Here is a 20,747-nt window from a genome sequence, read left to right as displayed (position 1 = left end):
TTTAATCCCTGACTACAAACTAGAATTGCTTTCTATCTTGGTCTGTAGACAAAGGCCAACCCAGTCACTGGAAGCTGGTTTAACAAACCGCCAAGGTTTGCGTCATCCAGGAGAGGGGAAGAGGAACACATGGGCGAAATACTACTTCTTGACCCAGTAAACAATGGTTTGTTGAACCAACATTTGCATCTGAACCAGGCTGCTACCTCTGAACGTGTCTTCCTGCCTGTGGTTTGGCGGCATGCATTAAAGAAATTACTTAGGATGTTAAAATACTATTTAACGGTGATGAGAAGCTTCCGTGTTTCATTTGAGGATGCAAGATCACAAAGCCTTTTAATAGTCTGAATCGCTCAGCAACTTTCCCGCTCAAGGTTTCAAGATCCTTTTGTGTCTTGCTCTAGGTTGCTGCACGTCCGGAATGGCAACTGTAAATACCACCTGGGAGAAGAAACGTTCAAATTAGCGCAGTCTTACATGGACAAGCTAGCAAAGCACGGCCAGCAAGCCAACAAAGCTGCTCTATATGGGGAGCTGTGTGCCCTGCTCTTTGCAAAGAGCCATTACGATGAGGTGAGCGTCTTTCGCAGAATCCAGCCTAAAATGTCTCCACATGGGAAGTAGCTCAGTGGCAGAGCATGTCTTTTGTATGCAGAAGCTTCAGTGCTAAGATCCTCAGTCGAGCACCTTCCCTCGGTCCCACCAACACCAGAAGCATGCTTGGTGGTGACATGAGAGAGCCTTTTCTGTGGCTACTCCCATATTGTGGAATTCCCTCCCAAGAGAGGCTAGACTGGCTCCTTCCTTGCTGTCTTTCTGATAGCAGGCTAAGATCTTCCTATTCCGACAGGCCTTTGAAAACCTGGTGCAGACCATGTTGATCGCTGTCAGGGCAATCAATATTTTAATGCCAGTTCGAAATGCGTTTTGCCGTATTTTAACTGTTGTTTTTAACTAGCTTGCCTTTATTAATCTGTGTCTTACTTTTTAAAATGTTGTAAGCTGTTTTGAATCCCAACTTGGGAGACAGACGGAGTATGAATATATTTAATAATAATCCCCGATGGCATCTCGGGCCAAACCAGGAGAGGCCTCCACCTGAAACGCTTCTGTGTAGACAGTGCTGAACTAGGCGGACCAGTGACTTGGTACAAGGCAGCTTCCTATGTAGTAAGAACAGGCCAGCTATTCTTTCCAGCACAAAGTGTTCTGTGGGTTCACTCGGCAGCAGCGCGTGGGCAGACAAAAGCAGGTTTCACTGAGGTTTGGTGACAGAATTCCAGCTGGTAAGGTGGTGCCAAATAAAATTAGCATTTGGCTAAAGCTAGCACTTGGCTCAGGTTCAAGTGCCAGAGTTTGCAGGAACCGAAGTGTTTTCGCAGCCTTTGTTGGGATAGTGTTTAAATCCTCAGCTGGGAACAAACAATTTAGGAACATAGGAAGCTGCCCTATATTGAGTCAGGCCATCTAGCTAAGTATTCTCTACGCTGACTGGCAGCGGCTCTCCAGCGCTTCAGATAGGGAGTCTTGCCCTGGCTCTTATCTGGAGATGCTGGGGTTTGAAACAGGGACCTTCTGCATGCATAGCAGACGCTCTACCACTGGGCTACGGCCCTTCCATCACCCTGGAGATTGGTGGCTCCAAGATCTCTTGCAGGACTCTTGGCTCCATGCAGTTTGCCAGAGTGTCTTTCCCTAGGACTGCCTGTTCCTCTGCTCTTGACTTCAGCTTTACACCTCGACAGACACCCAGCCACACCATCGCGACAGCTGATAGTCTTGCTAGAACAGCAGATTCTCACAGTTCAGAGTTTGAAAGCCAAGTTCTTGGGAGCCTCTGTTTAGATTTCTGTGAACATCTTAGGTGCTGGATTAAGGACTGGAGAGCTCCCTTTGGCCAGGAGGCCAAAGGTCGAAAGATAAGTGGTGGGGCAGCGAGGCTCCTGCGAACCAACTGCTCCTAAACTTTATTTGAATGGCCAGGCTTGGAAGTCGGGACAGGAGAAGGGATCTGCAAGCCCCATTGGGGGTTCTGCACCTGCCTCCCCACTCCCAGCCTTCTCTCTGATTTTCATTAGAGATTACACTCTCATCTCCATAGTGGTTTAGTTCAAAAGGCAGAGCGATACTTCAGTGAATAAAGTCATGTATTTGTGTGTATTGTGATATTGGAACCCAGTACCAGTTTTGATGGACAGCCCTTGGGCTTGACGCCCTCAATTCCACCCTCTGCTTCCCTCACTGTGTCTTCTCTCTGCCATTGTTGCCACTGCTATTTCTGCTTCCTCATTGGTGCCAGACAGAGCCAGTGAGGAGGAAGGCAGTGGCAGCTCCTCCTGCTGCTCGCTACTTCAGTTATTGAGAGGCAGGGTGAGCCAGCAGGTTTCCAATGAAGAGGAGGAACAGGTTTAAGAGGCTCTTCTGAATGGATCCCCTGCTGCATTGAGGGTTCTTGGCAAATGCCCAGGCGCATCAACCATTGACAGTGATCCTGCTGGAACCTGAATTTGCTTGGTTTCATCATCCCTCCCTGTTTCCTTTTTTCCTTTGGCTATCAGATTGTAAGCCTGCAAACAAGAGCTGCTTTTGCATTTGGGGGAAAAAAATAATAATTCTGCACAGCACATAGAAAATTTGAGGCTTTTTATAAAATCTTGAATAATCCTGACAATATCCTTGGGTGCTCCACAGGCTTACAAATGGTGCATAGAAGCCATGAAGGAGATCTCAGTTGGATTGCCAGTAAAAGTAGTCGTGGACGTTTTACGGCAAGCTTCTAAGGTAAATCTAACTCTTCTACAAATAGCCTGCATGCAATTGAGCAGGGATGGAACCCATTCCGTGTTTCTTGCAGAGGGAAGTGGGCAGCATCTAGTACTGTTAAGAATCAGCCATAGAGGAGAAAATCAACAATTGAATTCCAAAAGCAGCATTTCAGACGTGTTGACCTTTATGCTTTTCCTTACAATTCATTGCTCTGTCTCCCCCCTTTTTAATGGGACAGGCTTTCCACTCAGTTTAGCAGAGTCGATGGCTATTCTTGAACAGTGGCTGCCCATAGGCAGGCAAGAATGCCTTTGCATATTCATGGTCTCTCATGCCTGCTTTCTCTTCCTCTTGGCTTAGGCTTGTGTTGTAAAACGTGAATTTAAGAAGGCCGAACAGTTAATAAAACATGCGGTGTATCTTGCACGGTGAGTATATGCCCCGTTTCCGAATGTTATTGCCTGCTGCATCTTGTTTGTGGTTCTAAGTTGTGTTCCTATCTTCCAGGGAGCACTTTGGAGCCAAACACCCAAAATATTCAGACACACTACTAGACTATGGGTTTTACTTACTCAACGTAGACAATATATGCCAGTCGGTTGCAATTTATCAGGTAAGGTCCTTTGCTGCGTCTGTGCAGCCTTCAGGATTCTATTAAGTGGTTTTGTGCCTGTGTGTGTTTATTTCTGCTCAGAATTCTTTACTGCAGGTGAAGTTTTGTTACTGTACTTACTTTTTTTGCCAAAGCAGATAAAATTTGCAGGCATGGTAGCCCCATGGTAGCAGATTAATCCTGCCAGACTTCAGAAGGAAAGCTGTAGTGATTTTCCTGAAAGAACAACCTTTGCAGTTTGGGGCAGTTAAAAGAGGATTCACTTAATCTCCTCTAGTGTTTTATGGGCAATTTTTATGAAAATAGTAGAAGAAAAAAATAGCAGTATCCCTTGGTAAGAAACCCGAAAAAGAGGTCCAGAGTGTTGTGGGTGGATAACTAAAAGGGATTTGCTTCCCTCCCAGTGGTTTTGTGGGCACAAGTTTTATTATTGAAATTGCTGGGAGTGCCCTAAAATTGAGATTTCTTGGGGGGCGTGATCTTTAGGGAGATTTCTTTAATAACAAGACCGAACATCACTCCCTCCCCCTACCTGGCTCTTTTAGATCTATATATAGATGTGGATAGAGATCTAAAAAAGAGATAAAGAACTCATTTGACACCTATTAACAGCAGCAAGAGCAACTAGCACAATTCTAGAAGACATTTGATTTAGACAACTTAGATTGCTGGTATTCAAAAAGTCTGGCAAACTGCTCTTCTAGAAACAATTTTCCACGAGTTGAAAGTACTTGGAGGACATACTGCAAGAAACCATTCTTTTGCAATATGGCACAGCATTATTTTATTTGCAAACAAAGAAGCCCATGGCCATATGGTCCCTCTGGTTTATTCCAAGGTGTTGGCTTTGTGAAAGTATGTCTAGGCAGACAGATGATCTTTATAACAAAAACAATAAATTTATTACTTATATGCTATGAGAGAAGGCCATTGCTCAGACACAGTTGGGGGGGTGCAGGTGTTGTGAGCCACCCCGTCCTTCTCAGCCACCCTCCAGCTGCAGGTTGCCCAAGAAGGACGCAGCAGCTCAGGCTCCCTGTGAGCTCAGCCTCATTTGCAAAAGCCTGGTGGTCCTCAGATAAAGGGTGGTATAGAAATTTAACTAATCATCAACATCATGTTTCCAGTTAGATTTTACCCATTGGCGATTTGTGTTGACAGCTGTGTGAGATACTACTTCAAATAATGCTTCATCTGTCCCACACAAGCCATGCTTTTAAAAATGTCTATGGCAGCTTCCGGGTCCTAGCTAATTGAATATTGTCTCTCACTCAAATTGTTTCAGACCGCGCTAGACATCAGACAGTCAGTATTTGGGGGCAAAAACATCCATGTCGCGACAGCTCACGAAGACCTGGCTTACTCTTCCTACGTTCACCAGTACAGTTCTGGGAAGTTTGACAATGCGCTGTGAGTACTCTGTTTACACTTTTCTGGACCCAAAGGTTTTCTTCTTGCGTAATGTAAAAAATATATATATATTCAAATGTTAAAAAGCATGTGGTATAGTCTTGCTGGGGCTGTACCACTTCAGACCTCATGTGGAAGAGATTGCAAGTCACGTCCATTCCCTTTGTTGCCGGCAAAGCTTTTTGTGGTTGCTGCTGTTGTTCGGAGAACTTTTGGAGCCACCTGGGCTGCTGTGCTAGGAATGTCAACGTGTGTTTTATATTCTCTGTAACACTTTGAGGTTTCATTTACAGTGGTACCTTGCAAGACGAATGCCTCGCAAGACAAAAAAACTCGCTAGACGAAAGGGTTTTTTGTTTTTTGAGCTGCTTCGCAAGACGATTTTCCCTATGGGGTTGCTTCGCAAGACGGAAACGTCTTGCAAGTTTGTTTCCTTTTTCTTAACACCGTTAATACAGTTGTGTGGTGGCCTTTTTTGAGGTTTTTGAAGACTTTGGTGATTTTTGAAGCTTTTCCAAAACTTTCCCAACACCGTGCTTCGCAAGACGAAAAAAATCGCAAGACGACAAAACTCGCGGAACGAATTAATTTCGTCTTCCGAGGCACCACTGTACAGTTAAATGGTATATGAATGTATTTTTTAAAAAAAAAAATCAGTGTTCTGATACTGGAGATAGTAGATAGCCATAATGGCTAGCAGCCATTGGTTGCCCTATGCTCTGTGAATTTGTCTAATCCCTCTTTTCATGCCCTTGAAGTGGGAGGCCATCACTACTGCATCTTGAGCACCTGATCCTGTGCTTCTTACTGTTCCTCCCCCTTGGCCTTGTTAAGAGTATTTGGACTGTATTCTACTCTTTCCATGATGCTGAGTTGGTATTGATATTCTGCAATAATAAACATGCATTTATTTACTTACAAAAAAGTTGGTTTTATTGGTTTTGGGTGGGAACCAGGACAAACTGAACAGAAGCACTTGATACTGCAACATTTTGTTGCAGGTCCCACTGAGTCTCTCCCTTACAGATAGCTTTCAAAATGTGGTCATGACAGCCTTGTAAATACACTACTAACTTGGACATGGAAGCTTCTAGTCCCTTAGCAGGCTAGTAAAAAATATGCTTCCAGGTGCCCTCTCTCTTGCTTACGTAGAATTCCTAGTCACCTCTGGCAGCCAATGTAGTTCTTAAATATGAGCTGAGTTGCAAGTTAACATGTTGTGCAAAGAAGACTTTGCCCCGCCACCCTAAACTTGCCAGTTAGGTTTGTTGGATGATCCTGAAGAGAGTATGGGAGATGGAGAGAAATAATTATTTCTTTGTCAGGAGGAGAATTTCCTCCCATCTCCTTACCACCAGGCAGACAAATGCAGTCTTTGTTTCTAAGGTGAAAGTTGTGCCTTTTCCCAAGATGTCTTGCAAACATACCAGAATCTCTCACATAAGTCTTTTTCATCCTGTTCCTCCCCTCGTGTTCTTAGCATGTGCTAAACAGCTGCCCAGTGTCTACAAAAACCCACGGTATGCTAATGCAATTCCCACAAAACCCTCTGTGCATGATTTAGATGGCCCTTCTGGGAACTTGCTGTTTCTGTGTTGACTACTCAGTAACTTTCCAAGAGATTTCCCCCTCACGTGTGCCTGTTTGCTCTTGACCTTAGATTCCATGCGGAGCGTGCGATTGGCATCATAACCCACATTCTCCCAGAAGACCACCTTCTCCTTGCCTCCTCCAAAAGAGTTAAAGGTACCTCCATGCTGCTTTTAGCTGTGGCGCTTAGGGAGCAGAAATAACTGCTGGTACTGTAGCAAATAAGGAACACGGGTGGCGCTGTGGGTTAAACCACAGAGCCTAGGACTTGCTGATCAGTAGTTCGGCGGTTCGAATCCCTGCAACGGGGTGAGCTCCCGTTGCTTGGTCCCTGCTCCTGCCAACCTAGCAGTTCGAAAACACGTCAAAGTGCAAGTAGATAAATAGGTATCGCTCCAGCAGGAAGGTAAACGGCATTTCCGTGCACTGCTCTGGTTCACCAGAAGCGGCTTAGTCATGCTGGCCACATGACCCGGAAGCTGTATGCCGACTCCCTCGGCCAATAAGCGAGATGAGCGCTGCAACCCCAGAGTCGGTCATGACTGGACCTAATGGTCAGGGGTCCCTTTACCTTTACTGTAGCAAATGTCAAGGACAGGTAGGGAAGGAAATGTGTGGGAAAACAGTGCCTCTCTCCACCGTGTCCAGCATCTTCCACCTGAGGCCCACGCCTCACTCTTCCTAAAGGCAGGGTCAGCTCTAAGTGGCTCATGTGTTTGAGCTTTGCGTACACCTTCAAAGCGGCCCAATAATTGGAGTTGGGAAAGGGCTAGAGTTGAGCTGAAGGACTTTTCAGATAATGCCGAAGTCAGCATTCACTTCCTCGGGGTCCTAGCTGATGCCTTTAATGGTGTTGGGTCTTCTAATGTGTCTCTTTCCTCCCCCCTTTCCCGTGCAAGCACTGATCTTGGAGGAGATTGCCATTGACTGTCACAATAAGGAGACAGAACAAAGGCTACTCCAGGAAGCCCACGACTTACACCTGTCTTCGCTCCAGCTTGCCAAGAAAGCCTTTGGGGAGTTCAACGTGCAGACGGCAAAACACTATGGTAACCTTGGCAGGCTTTACCAGTCCATGAGGAAATTTAAGGTAATTATTTGGGGGGGGGCAGCAAATATTAATGACATGTCTTCCTTGAACTGTATCTCTGGCTCTCTTGACAACCATCTAGTAAAAGACCAGCAATTCACCATTGTCTTAATTTTGTGGGCGTGTTCCAGGAAGCGGAAGAGATGCACATCAAAGCAATCCAGATCAAGGAGCAGCTTCTCGGCCAAGAAGATTACGAAGTTGCTCTTTCCGTGGGACACCTTGCCTCGCTCTACAACTACGACATGAATCAGTACGAAAACGCCGAAAAGCTTTATTTGAGATCCATAGCAATTGGTGTGTAAACACTTTTGAGCCTAAGCTTGCATATACAGTGATGTTGTCTCTTGCGGGGGGGGGGGGGAGGCGTGTAGGTGAGGTTCTCTTTCCCCTGGAAGAAGTCCAGGTAAAAAAGGAAGGATGGTTAGGAGGTGGGGAACCATAGGCCCTCTAGAAGTTCCTGAACTACAGCTCCCATCATCCTTGGCCATGCCTGCTTTGAGCCGGCATCCAACAATATCCAGAAGGCCAAAAGTTCCCCACACCTGGCTTGGATTTGGGGCAGGCTATGAATTCCCGCTCTCCAATGAAGCTCACTGAATGACCTTAGATCAGGCACCGTGTCTCAGTCTAGCCTAACAACACACACTGCCTCAGTTTCTGTGATACAGCAAAACCATAGTTAACTGTTTGCAGCAGACACGTCTTCCTGAGCTGTTTGTCTCCATCACAAATCACAACCCTTAGTTTAGGATTATGGCCAGACCATGAGTCTGGTTTGTTATCATCCAGCATGAGCCAGGAACAGATAGCTATGCTATGGTTTCTGGCTTACCACTGGGATTGCCAGCAAGGTGTCTGTGGGTTCCCCAACACCTCCCTTGGCACCCTCACGATTGTTCAAGTTTCTTTTTTATTATCATTAAAGGAAAATTAGTCATTGGGAGGCAAATTCTTGTTTCCGGCCATTTTTGTTTCATCTTCCCAGAATGCCTCTGGGCCCCACAATCATTCCTAGAAGGGAAAAAGTAGAGGGCAGCTGTAGCTGTTGATTTGTTCTCCCTCCTCCCCAGTCAAGCTTTAGTTTTAAAGAAAAGAGGTTTGAGTTAGAGGGGGAGGGAAGGGGATTCTCTGTTGCATGGTAAGAATTGGGAAGGGTGCTGGGAGAATGGTGGGGAGCGTTGCCTATTATATTGTTGTGGTTGTGTTATTTTGGGGTGTGGCCGCAGAAGAGGATGGATGTGCTGTGTTGCTGCCTGGGTTTGTACTGTTTTCAGGGGAGGGATATTTCCTTGGCGGGTTTGTTTTGTGACAGGGAATTGTTGCCATGAGCATCCCGCTGCCACAAGGTTCTTCCACCCATTTCAAGACAATTGCTCACCCATCCATTCATTCAAGACCCCTTTTCTTCTAAAAGAAAACCCAGGGGTGGCTAGCAATAACTTGATAAAGCAAAGAGAGTAACAACAAGCCAAGCAATGTGGGAACTATCCACCGATAAAAGTACTATGATAGCCTGCCTACAAAACAAGAATGCTCTCCCACCAGAGGCCCCTGCTGCCTAACCAGTGCTTTTCAGGTGTGTCCCCCAGACTTCCAGATAAGCTTCTTGCAGAGGGAGCAGGAAAGACAGGTGGCTTTCTGTGCACACAGCATTTGGATCCATCCCAACGTAAAGGACCTAAGGCAATAGCGGAGGCCTGTGAGCAAATAATTGTGCTTCGTTTTAGCTGGTGAAGAGGTCCAACACGCTGGACATGGTTTTGGGGGAGATGTTTGAAGGGAGCAAATGCTGTCCCTTCTCCACCAATCTTGGTTGGTTTAATCATAAATACAGTGGAACCTTGAGTTGCGGACGTAATCCATCCCAGAGGCACGCCTGCAACTCAAAGTGTTCGCATCCAGAAGTGCTGCGCATGCGCGCGGCGCGATTTAACGCTTCTGCGCAAGCGGCGAAACCCAGAAGTAACCATTCCAGTACTTCTGGGTTGCCGCGGGATACAACTTGAAAAGATGTAACCTGAAGCGAACGCAACATGAGGTATGACTGTAGATCCCTCTTCCAGGTCTATTTGAGGTGGTGGGGATAGCACACACTCAAGATTTTATTTTTGAGGGCATGCGGGAACCAGTATAAATAGCAATGTCTTCTCTGTTCCTTTAGGCTGGGGGTGGGGAACCTGTGGCTCTTGATATGCTGCTGGACGTTGCCTGCCATCAGCTCCAGCTAGCACGCCTAGTGGTCAGGGAGGGTGGGAGTTGTAGTCAGGCAACATCTGGAGAGAAGAGGGAAGACACAGTTTCCCCACCCCAGATCGGAGAACATGGTAAAATGTACTCCAGCTGAAAGGTATCGGATTTTTACTTAATGAAATAAAATAAAGAGCAGGCTTCTCTGTTAGGCAACACTGGAAAAAAGTACAGCATTAATTCTCCTTCACATTTTGTTTATTTTTAGGGAAGAAGCTTTTTGGGGAAGGTTACAGTGGACTAGAATATGACTACAGGGGCCTCATTAAACTGTACAATTCCATTGGCAATTACGAGAAGGTATTTGAGTACCACAACATTTTGGCCAACTGGAACCGGTTGCGGGATCGGCAGTTTTCAGTGACAGACGCCCTCGAGGACGTGAGCACCAGCCTGCAATCCACTGAAGAAGTTGTCCAGTCTTTCCTGATGTCTCAGACCGCCGAAGGACAGATTTGCTAAGGACCTTGGTCAATTTTACCAACGACTATTTTTTCCCCCCTTCTTCTGTTCCCACCTCCCCAAATTTACATGGGAAAAGTCATACTGTGAAATTTGAAACCATGTAGTTTTTTGTGTGTGTGTTTTTCTCTCTCTCTCTGAGGGGGCTGCAATTGCATTGAAACACTGGTCCAGTCCATTAGAAATCCCCTGTTTTCTCGGGGAGGGGAGGAATCTCAGCTTTGAATGGAGTGACCATAACAGACGAATGTGTGCTAAAATTCTTACCAGCATGAGTACGGCATGTTTTGTTTTGGCTCACGTTTTCAACTTGAGAGAGAGAGAGAGAAAGAGATACATACATACACATATATATAAATATATATATAAAGGAAGAAAAAAACAACCCCATAAACACCCCTAACGATGTTCTCTTATTTTTTATTTTTTGTCCAAGTGAAGCTACTTTACACGAAATCTCTGCGAGAATGGAAAGAGAGCAATAAAGCCATTAAACTATTCTGAGAGTTGCATTATTAATTGATGGATAAGGAGGGTGCCCACTGACCAGTGCTTGTGACAAGTTTGAAGTCCTATACGACCATATGATTATTCGTGTTATACAGTGTAAAAACAAGGAAAAAACTTATTCGATACGGATTGTTGAAAAAAGTAACCACAGATATTCATACACACACAAAAGAAAAGGGGTGGGGAAAATCTTCGCTTCTTGCCTTCTGCTGCCTTACGAAGAGACATGGCGAAGAATTTCCTCCTGGGAAGTGATGCTTGGTTTCTCTGCCTCCGTCTGAACCACCGTTTGCACTTTCAAAGAGCACCCAAAACGGACCAGTGTTCACCTGAAAGTGGTAACCACTGGCAGAATATGTTAGTCTCTCAGCTTTCTTGCTTTATTTTATTTTGTTTTTGTTTTCCGTACAGGGCAAAAGAGTTTTCTGTAATAGGACCGGGAGATTTCAAGCAGACCAGCCCGTCCTTAGGAAAAGAGTCTCGGACCAATGGCTTTCAAGTCACAATTTCTGCCCTTTTGCATTTGCTTTTTTAAACTCGGTAGGATTCTTTCACGAAGGGGTGTATTTTCAAGTGATGAATGGAGACTTTATATACATACATGTACGAGATAACAAAGCTAGGAGCTTCAACGTTCTTCGGCGGTTTCAAAGGCATGTCTTTTTAAAATACTAAGTTTACACAGGTAAACTAGATGTTTAGCACCGTAAGCAAAGCATAGCAAATGCTATTCCTTCCCCTTTCCCCTGTCTTTGAAACGGGCTCTCTCTAAAGGCTATAACTTGCTTGTGCTAATTACATTGGTCGTCACCATTAAGGGAAAAAAATCTGGTTTTGTTTTAATATCTGCAGATGATCTTTTTTTTTTTTATTGTACAGCTTGCAGGGGTCAATGGATAATGCCAAAAAAAAGAGAATAAGCACAACAGGTCTGTCTTTCTTCCTTTCTCTCTCAGCTTCATCATCATTATTTTTTACGTTAAAACAGCCAGAACTCAATTCTTTTTATATATATATATTTTAATGTCTGTCATAATATGTTTTTTAAAAAGCAAAACAAAAAAATATATAACTATGCCTGTCTCACTAGCTTGTCTTAATTTTGGGGTATATGTGTGGTTTGTGGGTTTTTCTTTTAATTGTACCATCTTTTTAACACCGAGGTAGTAAGTGAACTTTGAAAGACCTATGTAGCATATAGTGAGCTAGGCTGGAAAGGAAGGAGGGGGAGAGTTCCTATTTACCTCACTTCTTAATGCAGAGATGCAGGCAGTGTCTCTGTGGTTAAGGGTTTTGTCAGGTGTTCTCCTCTATTTTCAGGGGGTTTACAAGTTGCCCAGGGAAAGCAGGAGAGAGAGAAAAAGCCTCTCTAGTGTTTGGAATGAGTTTCATTCATCTCCCCACCCCCCTTTAATTTGTGAAGTTTTTGGGTGGGGGATGGAAAGCAAGTGGGGGCAATCTGTCGTCAAAAGAGAGCATCAACAGTTAGCGGTCGGTGGCTTTGGAAGTTGCTGAGAGTTCCTCAATTAATTAATAGCAATAGTGTTTGGCTTTTAACCTGGAATATTGCAGGCTGATAGTTTTTGGTTGTTGTTGTTTTTTTAAAAAAATAATAGTGCCTTTTTAAAAGATACTTCCTTCCCTGTGCATGGTGGGTGGGGTATCTCGTCAACACCCTGCTTGAAACAAAAGGTGTTGATTTTTGGAGCTGTGGCTTTAGCATCTCTTGTTATTATGGGAATTGCCGGATGCCAGAACCACACATGGTAGGAAGACCTTCCTGGAATATTGTTGCAGGCCCAGAATCAGCCTCCCTGCGTGGTGCTTTCCGGGTGTAGTTCTGAACCACAAGTCTCCGTGAGCTGGACAAGTATTCTGAAATAAAAATGCCATTTCCCCACCCACCCACCATGTAAAAAACTTTTTCTAGCAGAAGTGTCCCTCAGAATAAAACTTTGCAACTGTAATCCCCATAGATACCCAAGGCTGCAGGTGTCAGATCTTCAGCAGGCTGGCTTCCCAGTAAGTGCCCATTAAAAGTTGCTTTTGACTGACAGCTTGAGTGTCGAACCGGGGTGGGCTAACGTGAGCCCCTCCATGCGCTGCCAGATTAGCAACTTCCTTCAGCTTTCACAAACCTGATGAGAGTTTGCAGTCCAAGACGTTTGAAGAGGCACCAGGTTGGCGGTTGCCAATCTAAAGAGCCACAGTTTAGCTGCTGTAAACCAAACATCAGAATAGATTGGTTGTTGGGAGTCAAAGGCTTTAATCCAATTGCTAAAGTCGCAGCACGTCTGTTGCCATTCTAGACGAAAGTAAAAAAAAAGAAAAGCCCAAAGTTGCAAAACACTACCATTAATACAACAATGCCAATTATATTGCCTCAGAGAGCAAAAACAAATAAATAAATTGGATTGCTGTAACTACTATACAAACCAGCAAAGCTTGCTGACTTAAATAATAATTATGGGCCACCTTTGGTATTAAAACGAGCCCTTAAACCTTGTTCAAGACAAGGTTTCAAGGGAATTCCTCTCTTGCAAGTACTGGCATAGCCTCATTATCTTCTGTGGGATTACTCCAGTGTAGGCTGAGCTAGAAGCTTGATACCTAGTATACTTGCTTCTTAATCGGTGGGGGTGGGGTGGACACTTGTATTTCAAGATTATAACAAACGGGAGCTTTGAAAAATGGCAACTCCCAAGTGCGGTCCTGAAGCAGTTGAGGCCAGAGTTCTTTCGGCTCATTTTCTCCTGCATGTTCCTCCTTGGTTCTTGCTTGCAAATGATCTTTCAGAGGAAGGAAAAGGCTCCTCCGTGTTGAACCCCTTCCACCAATTTGACATCACTCTCTTTTATCAACAGCTGTTCTTCCTGAGCATTTCAACCCCCCATTTATTCCGCCTCCCATGCTTTAGGCCAGGTACCACCATGGATGGGTTATTGGTTTTGTTAAAAAATTAGTCTTCTTTCCTCTTCCCCCTCTCCTCGCCCTCAATCCAGTCTAAATCATGTTGGCTGCATTCTGGGACATGCCCAATTAATTGCATGTTGGAAAGAAGCGAGTTGCTTTTATTTGTGTGTGTATTTGTGACTGAGGGTTGTTTAGGCTTGCCAGGTCTTTTCAAGTTCGCACAACGAAAGGTTTAGTTGAAATGCTCTTCCCCCCCCCCTTTCTTTCCCAAGTGAAGACAACGGGAAGTTTTTGCCTCAAATCTTTTAGAAGAATCTAGATCGCTTCTGCCTGTCGGGATATTCTCTGAGCTGGTTGTTGCTACCCAATTTCCTTAGCACACAGGGCTTGACTGTGTTGCATATGAGCCATGCTTCCATATCTCTGCTATTTGCAATTCTTAGGACCTTGGAAGCAAAGAAATATGGTACCTTAGGAATACTCCCTTTTCCACTGGGAATATGCTAACTTTTAATGAGCGAATGTTAACAGTGGCCCTCAGCTGGTTGTGTAAGTGTAACCAAGGTTGATGTCTGGACAAACCCGGAAGATATTTTCAATTTCTGCTCCTTCAATTTTTAGAAGGTTCTTTTTAAAAATAAAAATGAAACTAAAACCTTGGGAAATCTGGAATTCTCTTGAGGTTTCTGCTCTTGAGCAGAGACCTTTTGAAGAAAAACCTTTGGGAGTCAAGAGGTAAAAAGAACCACATGATAGGTACTAATTTAAAGATTGTGCGCGCACAAAAATCATGGGAGCTGTAGTTTCTTAAGCGCTCTGGAACTTGGAGCTCTTTGAGAGGCAGACTACAGTCCCCAGGATTCTTTGGAGAAAGCCACGTGCTTTAAATATATAGCGTATACAAAGCCAGATCCTCTAGCCTGCTAAAAAGGGGAGACAGAATTGGAAGTGTCTGTGTGGGTTTTTTGGGGTTTTTTAACAATTTCCTTTGAAATGGGTTTAATTTTCTGTGCCAGGTTCATGTGCAAAGGCTACCATGTGCCTCTGTTGATTTATGTTGAAGTTTCCCTTCTTTTAAAGCTCCTGCTGATTTTCTGGGGGCTGGGGGGGGCTGGCATTTTAAAAGCAAGGTGTTGATTTCTGAAAGAGTATTCTATTTTAGTAATAGTGCTCACATTATATACTAGGCCACATTTTTCATGTACAGCACTGTAGGGGATCCCACTCCTGTGCATGAGAAAGAGAAGGGAGTTCTCAACTCTGTTTCCGCCCACAATACTAGGTAATAAACTCACTTGAAACAGATTGAGTCTTCCTTTCTCTCCCCAAACAACCACACTGCAAAACAAACCTGATATTTCAATATTATAAATCTGCCTTCTCCCTGCCTCTTGAGCAACTTTCTCCATGGGAGTGTACTTCAGCGTTTAAGAAATGGATTATTATTTTGTTGTTATTGTTCCAGAAAGCCCTCGAAACAAAGCCGTTTTAAAAGAATGAATGAGTCTTGGGAGAATCCTCACAGTTTCCATCCTCTTCCAGTTTTTTTAATTTGTGTCTTTCCCCTACCCTTGCAGATTCAGGTTTCATTTTTAAATCAGATTGGCGTGGTTAGGACGAAAGGAGTAGCAGAGGCTTTTTTAAATGGACTTGACCACCCAGCCCGATAGTCAAGTTGTCATGGAAGGACACTCCCCTCCCAGCTCCCTTGGTCCACTTCAACACAACACAGCAAATCTGGCTAAGCATTGACTTATCTGTCTCGTGGGATTCTCCAGCCGCTTAACAGCAGAGCAAGTACCGTTTGCCTTGCTTGGAGGCAACTGAAGCTGGTCTTGCTTGTAGAGAGGCCAGTTATTTGAGGCTTGGGAAGCTGTCACTGGCCTATAAGCATCAGACACAATCCACTCGAAAGCTACATGCTCCCAAGTCCCATTGAGATTTAGGTGGGAGAGATTTGTAGACATGTTTTTAAGTCCCATCAGTTTTCTACAAGAACGCTGAATACTTGCTTTAGTCCAGGCATCCCCAACCTTCTGCCCTCCAGATGTTTTGGGGCTACAATTCCCATCATCCCTGACCACTGGTCCTGTTAGCTAGGGATCGTGGGAGTTGTAGGCCAAAACATCTGGAGGGCCTCAGGTTGGGGATGCCTGCTTTAGTCTTTCCCGCTGAAATTACAGGGACTTGTGAAATGGGCCGAACCTTCGCCGCCTTCTGTAACCCCGTAACGCGGTGAGATGCTGCTCTCTGATGCTAGCTTAATGAAGTTGCCATTGCATTGTTGCTTCTAGCAGTGCAGGAGAAGGAGGTGGGGGAAGAGGGCCTGTTTCTCTCCATCCTTTTAGCCATGTGTCGAGCTTAAAACCCACTTCTGAAGATGTTGGCTAAAGTTAACCAATGAACAGCTGGTACTGCTTGATAGCAACAGTTGCTCTTTGGAAATTCATCAATCTAGTTGCCTCGGCAGATGTTTTACGCTATTAATAACTTACGTTACGTAATGAGGGCCTTCCTTCTCTCCCTTCCATCCCACCTACCACCTTTAAGAAAGATAGCAATATTGATAGAAGGCGGCTTGTTCTTACGGTTGTAAGGAAAGGCAAAACTGCCCCAAAATAGGATTAAAGATGCAGCACACATGCACACCCCAGTGGAGCCACTTGGCCACATGCGTGGTGGAAAACCCATTTCTCCGTACAGCTCCTCATTGGATCCACACGGTGCCATTTTGTTCTGGAATTTACCATTTGGTTGGGTTTGGAGGAGCCCGATAATGTTCCTTCACCACCTAACCCTTGCTGGATCAAAGTGCTATTACTGCGATTTGAAATATCTCTCCTCCTTTGGGATTTATTTTTCTTCTTAATTCAGTTGCTTTTTTGTGTCTTTGACACAGGTTTAGCCTGTTGCACATTTTCACCTTTTGGCCTTTTGGGGGGAAATTCCTTTGCTAGGTGTGTTTTTTTGTCGATGATGTTGTGTTGAGAAGGTGGGGAGGGAAGGAAGGAAGAAAAAAATTCCATGTAGCAAGAGAACGCTTGTGCAATTCCTTTCCGGCAGAGCTCTGGCGGTGTTTGCCCACCCCTCCTTCCCCAAACTCAGGTATGTTTTAGGCAGTGAAACCGGCTTCTTCCCTGTCCTGTGAGAAATATATCGCCCTTTGCTTTCCAAGTTCTCATTAGCAAATACTTTCATTGCAATCCTAAGCAACTTATAGCTTGGAGAGGCCTTAGGAAGTTGTTTTTCCAAGTGCATATTTTGTTTTGTTTCAAAAACTCTAAAATAAAAAAATAAAGATGGGGAAAATATATATACTATATAAATATATAGAGATATCTAGAAACTTGGTGTTTGGCACACAGGTTTTTTTCAGTGTTGGATCACTTTTAACTGTCACAGGTACCATACGTGTAACTCTTAAATCTTCCATCTGCTTTCCTTTCTGTGTATATTCCTTTATAGGAAGCTATGTTGCCATGATTTTTTAAAAAATAATAATATTTAAACAGAAAAGAGAGAGATAATTTTTTTAGCGTTAACTCCTTGGAGGTGAACAAACTTTTACATTTTCCCCCCTGGATTATTACCGAGTTCAGTACTAATATATGTGTTGTGGGGTTTTTTTTACTGATTCAGTGGAAGTTAACAAGGGATTAAAAATACATGTATATACATATATATATATGTATACATATATCACTGTACATTGGAAACAAAAGCTACTAAAATTGGAGCAAGCGCACCTCCTGGCGGCTCTGAATCTGAACCCCTCTTCCCTCTCTCTCTTTTTGTGCCACGGTTATTTATATGAAAGCATCTTGATCACTTTCGGACGCTCATCCTCCTCCACTCTTGTGCCACCCTTTCCCATGTTTCTTCCCCCCCCCCCTTTTTCTTTTTTGTATTCCAACATTCGCACCAAGACTGCAGTGCCCGACTTTTATTCTTTGTAACCATCAAAACCCATACTGAGTATGTTTGTAACCAACATTGTGATAATTCTGTAATTGTATTGCTAAAAAATGGATAATTGACCTAATAAATATAGTGTTCCTGCGTTCGTGCAGGTGTGCTTTGTTCGGGACGCAGAAGGCTTCTGTGCTCTTTTGGAAAAGACAAAACAAAAAAAATGAGCGAGCTTCTGTTTCGGCTATCATTTGGCACACTCTTTGGAAAATCACTGTGCGGGGGGAAAGGGCAGCGTCGGGGGATATTTTACTTTAGTGTTTTATATCTTCCTATATATATATAATATGTAAGGTGTCGTCACGTTCTGCAGCTCATGTGGCCACTGATAGGCAGCCATGCCAACTGCAGCACGAGGAACAGCAGGCCGACCCAGGTAAGCTGTTCCCCCTACAGTGAGGCTTCACACAACAGTTCAGAAAGCCACTCTGTGAAGCGCCCCCTCCCTTTAAAGGGGTTTTTGGGGAATGGCAAGCCTTGAGGTGAACTGGGGGGCCGGATGAGGGTGGGTGATCACCCTGAGCCGAGTGATTTCAGTCCTCCTGTAGGGAATGAATTTTCTTTTGGGGTGGGGGCAGTGCTCAGCTGGGGTGAAATAATGCCCAAGGGGGCCCTATTGGTTGTGTTACCACCCTTGGGGTTGTGGGGCATTCCCTGTGGCAAACCCCCAAGCCGTAGGACTCCTTGCAGAGTTGCATCTGGCACCTTCACTATCCCGTTTTTCATCGAGTGCAGGAAAGATGCAACTCTTTATTCCGGCTTTGGACGGTTTAGGATCCACCTTATTTCTGGGGTTGCGAGCTGTTTTTAACAGTTCTTAACATTGTGCTTTACTTGTTACGGCCCACCCTAAGACTTTGAGGTGAAGGATAGATTAATAATACTAGTAATAATAATTAAATGGCTGGGACAGAGGTAGAGGAGCAGGGAGAGGCCTCAATACACAGCTGGGAACAGCAACATGGAGCAAAGCTCTTGAGAGAAATTTTGGGAAAGAAAACTGCTACTGAGCCCTTCTGTTTGCCTGACATCACAAACCAGTGACACGAATCGTGCTTCCAGTCTCCCTCATCCTCAAAGGATTTGGCTCTCATTCTGTGTCTCACACACATTTTCTTCCCTTTCTGTCCCTTTGGCAGGTTCTATTATTACTTTGCCCCCCCCCCCTCAGTTCAGTACCCTGTGTAGGGGAATGGCCCACACCATCCTAAATTGCCTGTGGGCAGCAGACCACAACTCCTGCCCTCCTTTAACTTTTTGAGCCCATTGTTCTTATCTCCTCTCCAGTGTGATCAGGTACAAAGGAACAGGTCTCTATGTTCTACGCAAGAGTAAATCCACAGAAACTAATCAACACGACCATGACTACCACTGACTATTGCCCATAGTTAGCTGATTGTTAGGAGCCTTAAAAAAGGACCCCTGACAGTTAAGTTCAGTCGTGACTGACTCTGGGGTTGCGGCGCACATCTCACTTTACTGGCCGAGGGACCCAGCATACAGGTTCCAGGTCATGTGGCCAGCATGACTAAGCCGCTTCCGTCGAACCAGAGCAGCGCACAGAAATGCCGTTTACCTTTCCGCCGGAGTGGTAAGTATTTATCTACTTGCACTTTGACGTGCTTTCGAACTGCTAGGTTGGCAGGAGCTGGGACTGAGCAACGGGAGATCACCCCGTCACAGGGATTCGAACCGCCAACCTTTTTGGTTTGGACCACAGAGCCACCCGCGCTTATCTAGCACCAAATCTTAATTACGGCCACGTTCACACCACACATTTAAAGCACCACTGCAACACCCTTGGGTTTCTCCAAAGAATTTTGGGAGCTGTGGGTGTTGTTTTTTTAGGACTCCCTTTATTCCCCTCACGGAGCTACAGCTGCCAAAGTTCCCTGCGAAGAGACACTTCAAGTACTCTAGATAATTGTACAGTAGCTCCAGGAACAGAACCAGGAGTCTCCAAACAACTCTGAGTATCCTTAACAGCACCTCCCAGAATTCATGGGGGGAAGCCATCAACTGTACAAAGTGGTATCACTGTGCTTTAAAATGGATGGTGCAGATGCGGCCTGTGACCACTCCCATGGGGAATCACATAGAACTTTGGTTAACAGTAGAGCCGGCCCCATCGTTAGCTTGGGATTACAAAGGGGGCATCCTGGGCCTACAAAGGATGAAGGCCCTTGCACTATACTTGGGCCTTGTGTGGTACACACCAGGAGGCATGTGGCCACTAGGTGGCACTGCTGCTTCATTATAGTTCAGGATCAAAAGACTACAGTAGTTGCTAAGGAAGTGACTTTCTAGGAAAAGTTAACTTTCTTTTTTTCACCTGGGGAGAGTCTCAAGGGCCCTGTGGAAGGGCTCAGAGAGCTGCATTCTGCCCTGAGGTCTAGGGTTCCCCATCCCACCTTAGAGGATTTAAACATTATATGGAGAGAAAAAAAGGTAAAGGGGACCCCTGACCATTAGGTCCAGTTGTGACCGACTCTGGGGTTGCGGCGCTCATCTCGCTTTATTGGCCGAGGGAGCTGGCATTTGTCTGCAGAAAGCTTCTGGGTCATGTGACCAGCATGACTAAGCCACTTCTGGTGAACCAGAGCAGCGCACGGAAACGCCGTTTACCTTCCCACCGGAGCGGTGCCTATTTATCTACTTGCACTTTGACTTGCTTTCAAGCTGCTAGGTTGGCAGGAGCAGGGACCGAGCAACGGGAGCTCACCCCGTCACGGGGATTCGAACTGCCGACCTTCTGATCGGCAAGTCCTAGGCTCTGTGGTTTAACCCACAGCGCCACCCGCGTCCCATGGAGATAAATATTAAGTGCTAATTTGCTACCACAAACTGGGAAGGGGTTTCCCTTCTGCACTCTCCTGCTGCAAGAGGTTTGATTTGAATGGTTTTTCATCAAATCCTCACTTTCTTTAAAACCTCACAAAGCCATCAGCAAAGCAAGGGAGCTCTGCCTTCCTCAACGTGCCCCAACCCCATGTGTTCTGGACTAAAACTCCCACTGATCCCAATTTGAATGGCTGTGTTTTGGGCTCCAGTTCTCAACAGCCCAACTCAGCAGAGCCATTCCACCTCTCCGCTTCACAGACCTCCCTCATGTTGCTCCCAAACCACTGTTGGGAGGCAGATTGAATCATAAACACCAGGAAAGATGCTCTCAGG

The 20,747-nt window shown here is 45.0% G+C and overlaps 1 protein-coding gene across 1 annotated transcript in view; it reads left to right on the top strand.

Annotated features, from left to right (window-relative positions):
• APPBP2 (amyloid beta precursor protein binding protein 2) overlaps positions 1 to 17,667 on the top strand; it is a 44,356-nt gene extending 26,689 nt beyond the window's left edge. Inside the window, exons 5-13 of the mRNA XM_028708950.2 lie at positions 405 to 573; positions 2,692 to 2,781; positions 3,127 to 3,194; positions 3,274 to 3,379; positions 4,665 to 4,789; positions 6,450 to 6,535; positions 7,279 to 7,469; positions 7,601 to 7,766; positions 9,928 to 17,667. Coding sequence (XP_028564783.1) covers positions 405 to 573; positions 2,692 to 2,781; positions 3,127 to 3,194; positions 3,274 to 3,379; positions 4,665 to 4,789; positions 6,450 to 6,535; positions 7,279 to 7,469; positions 7,601 to 7,766; positions 9,928 to 10,181 — 1,255 coding nt within the window. The 3' untranslated portion in view covers positions 10,182 to 17,667. The remainder of the gene's footprint in view (positions 1 to 404; positions 574 to 2,691; positions 2,782 to 3,126; positions 3,195 to 3,273; positions 3,380 to 4,664; positions 4,790 to 6,449; positions 6,536 to 7,278; positions 7,470 to 7,600; positions 7,767 to 9,927) is intronic.
• Positions 17,668 to 20,747: the final 3,080 nt, after the last annotated feature.

This window comes from Podarcis muralis, chromosome 15, assembly GCF_964188315.1.
Source record: "Podarcis muralis chromosome 15, rPodMur119.hap1.1, whole genome shotgun sequence".
Classification (NCBI taxonomy): Eukaryota; Metazoa; Chordata; class Lepidosauria; order Squamata; family Lacertidae; genus Podarcis; species Podarcis muralis.
This window is presented reverse-complemented; position numbering and strand designations above follow the sequence as displayed.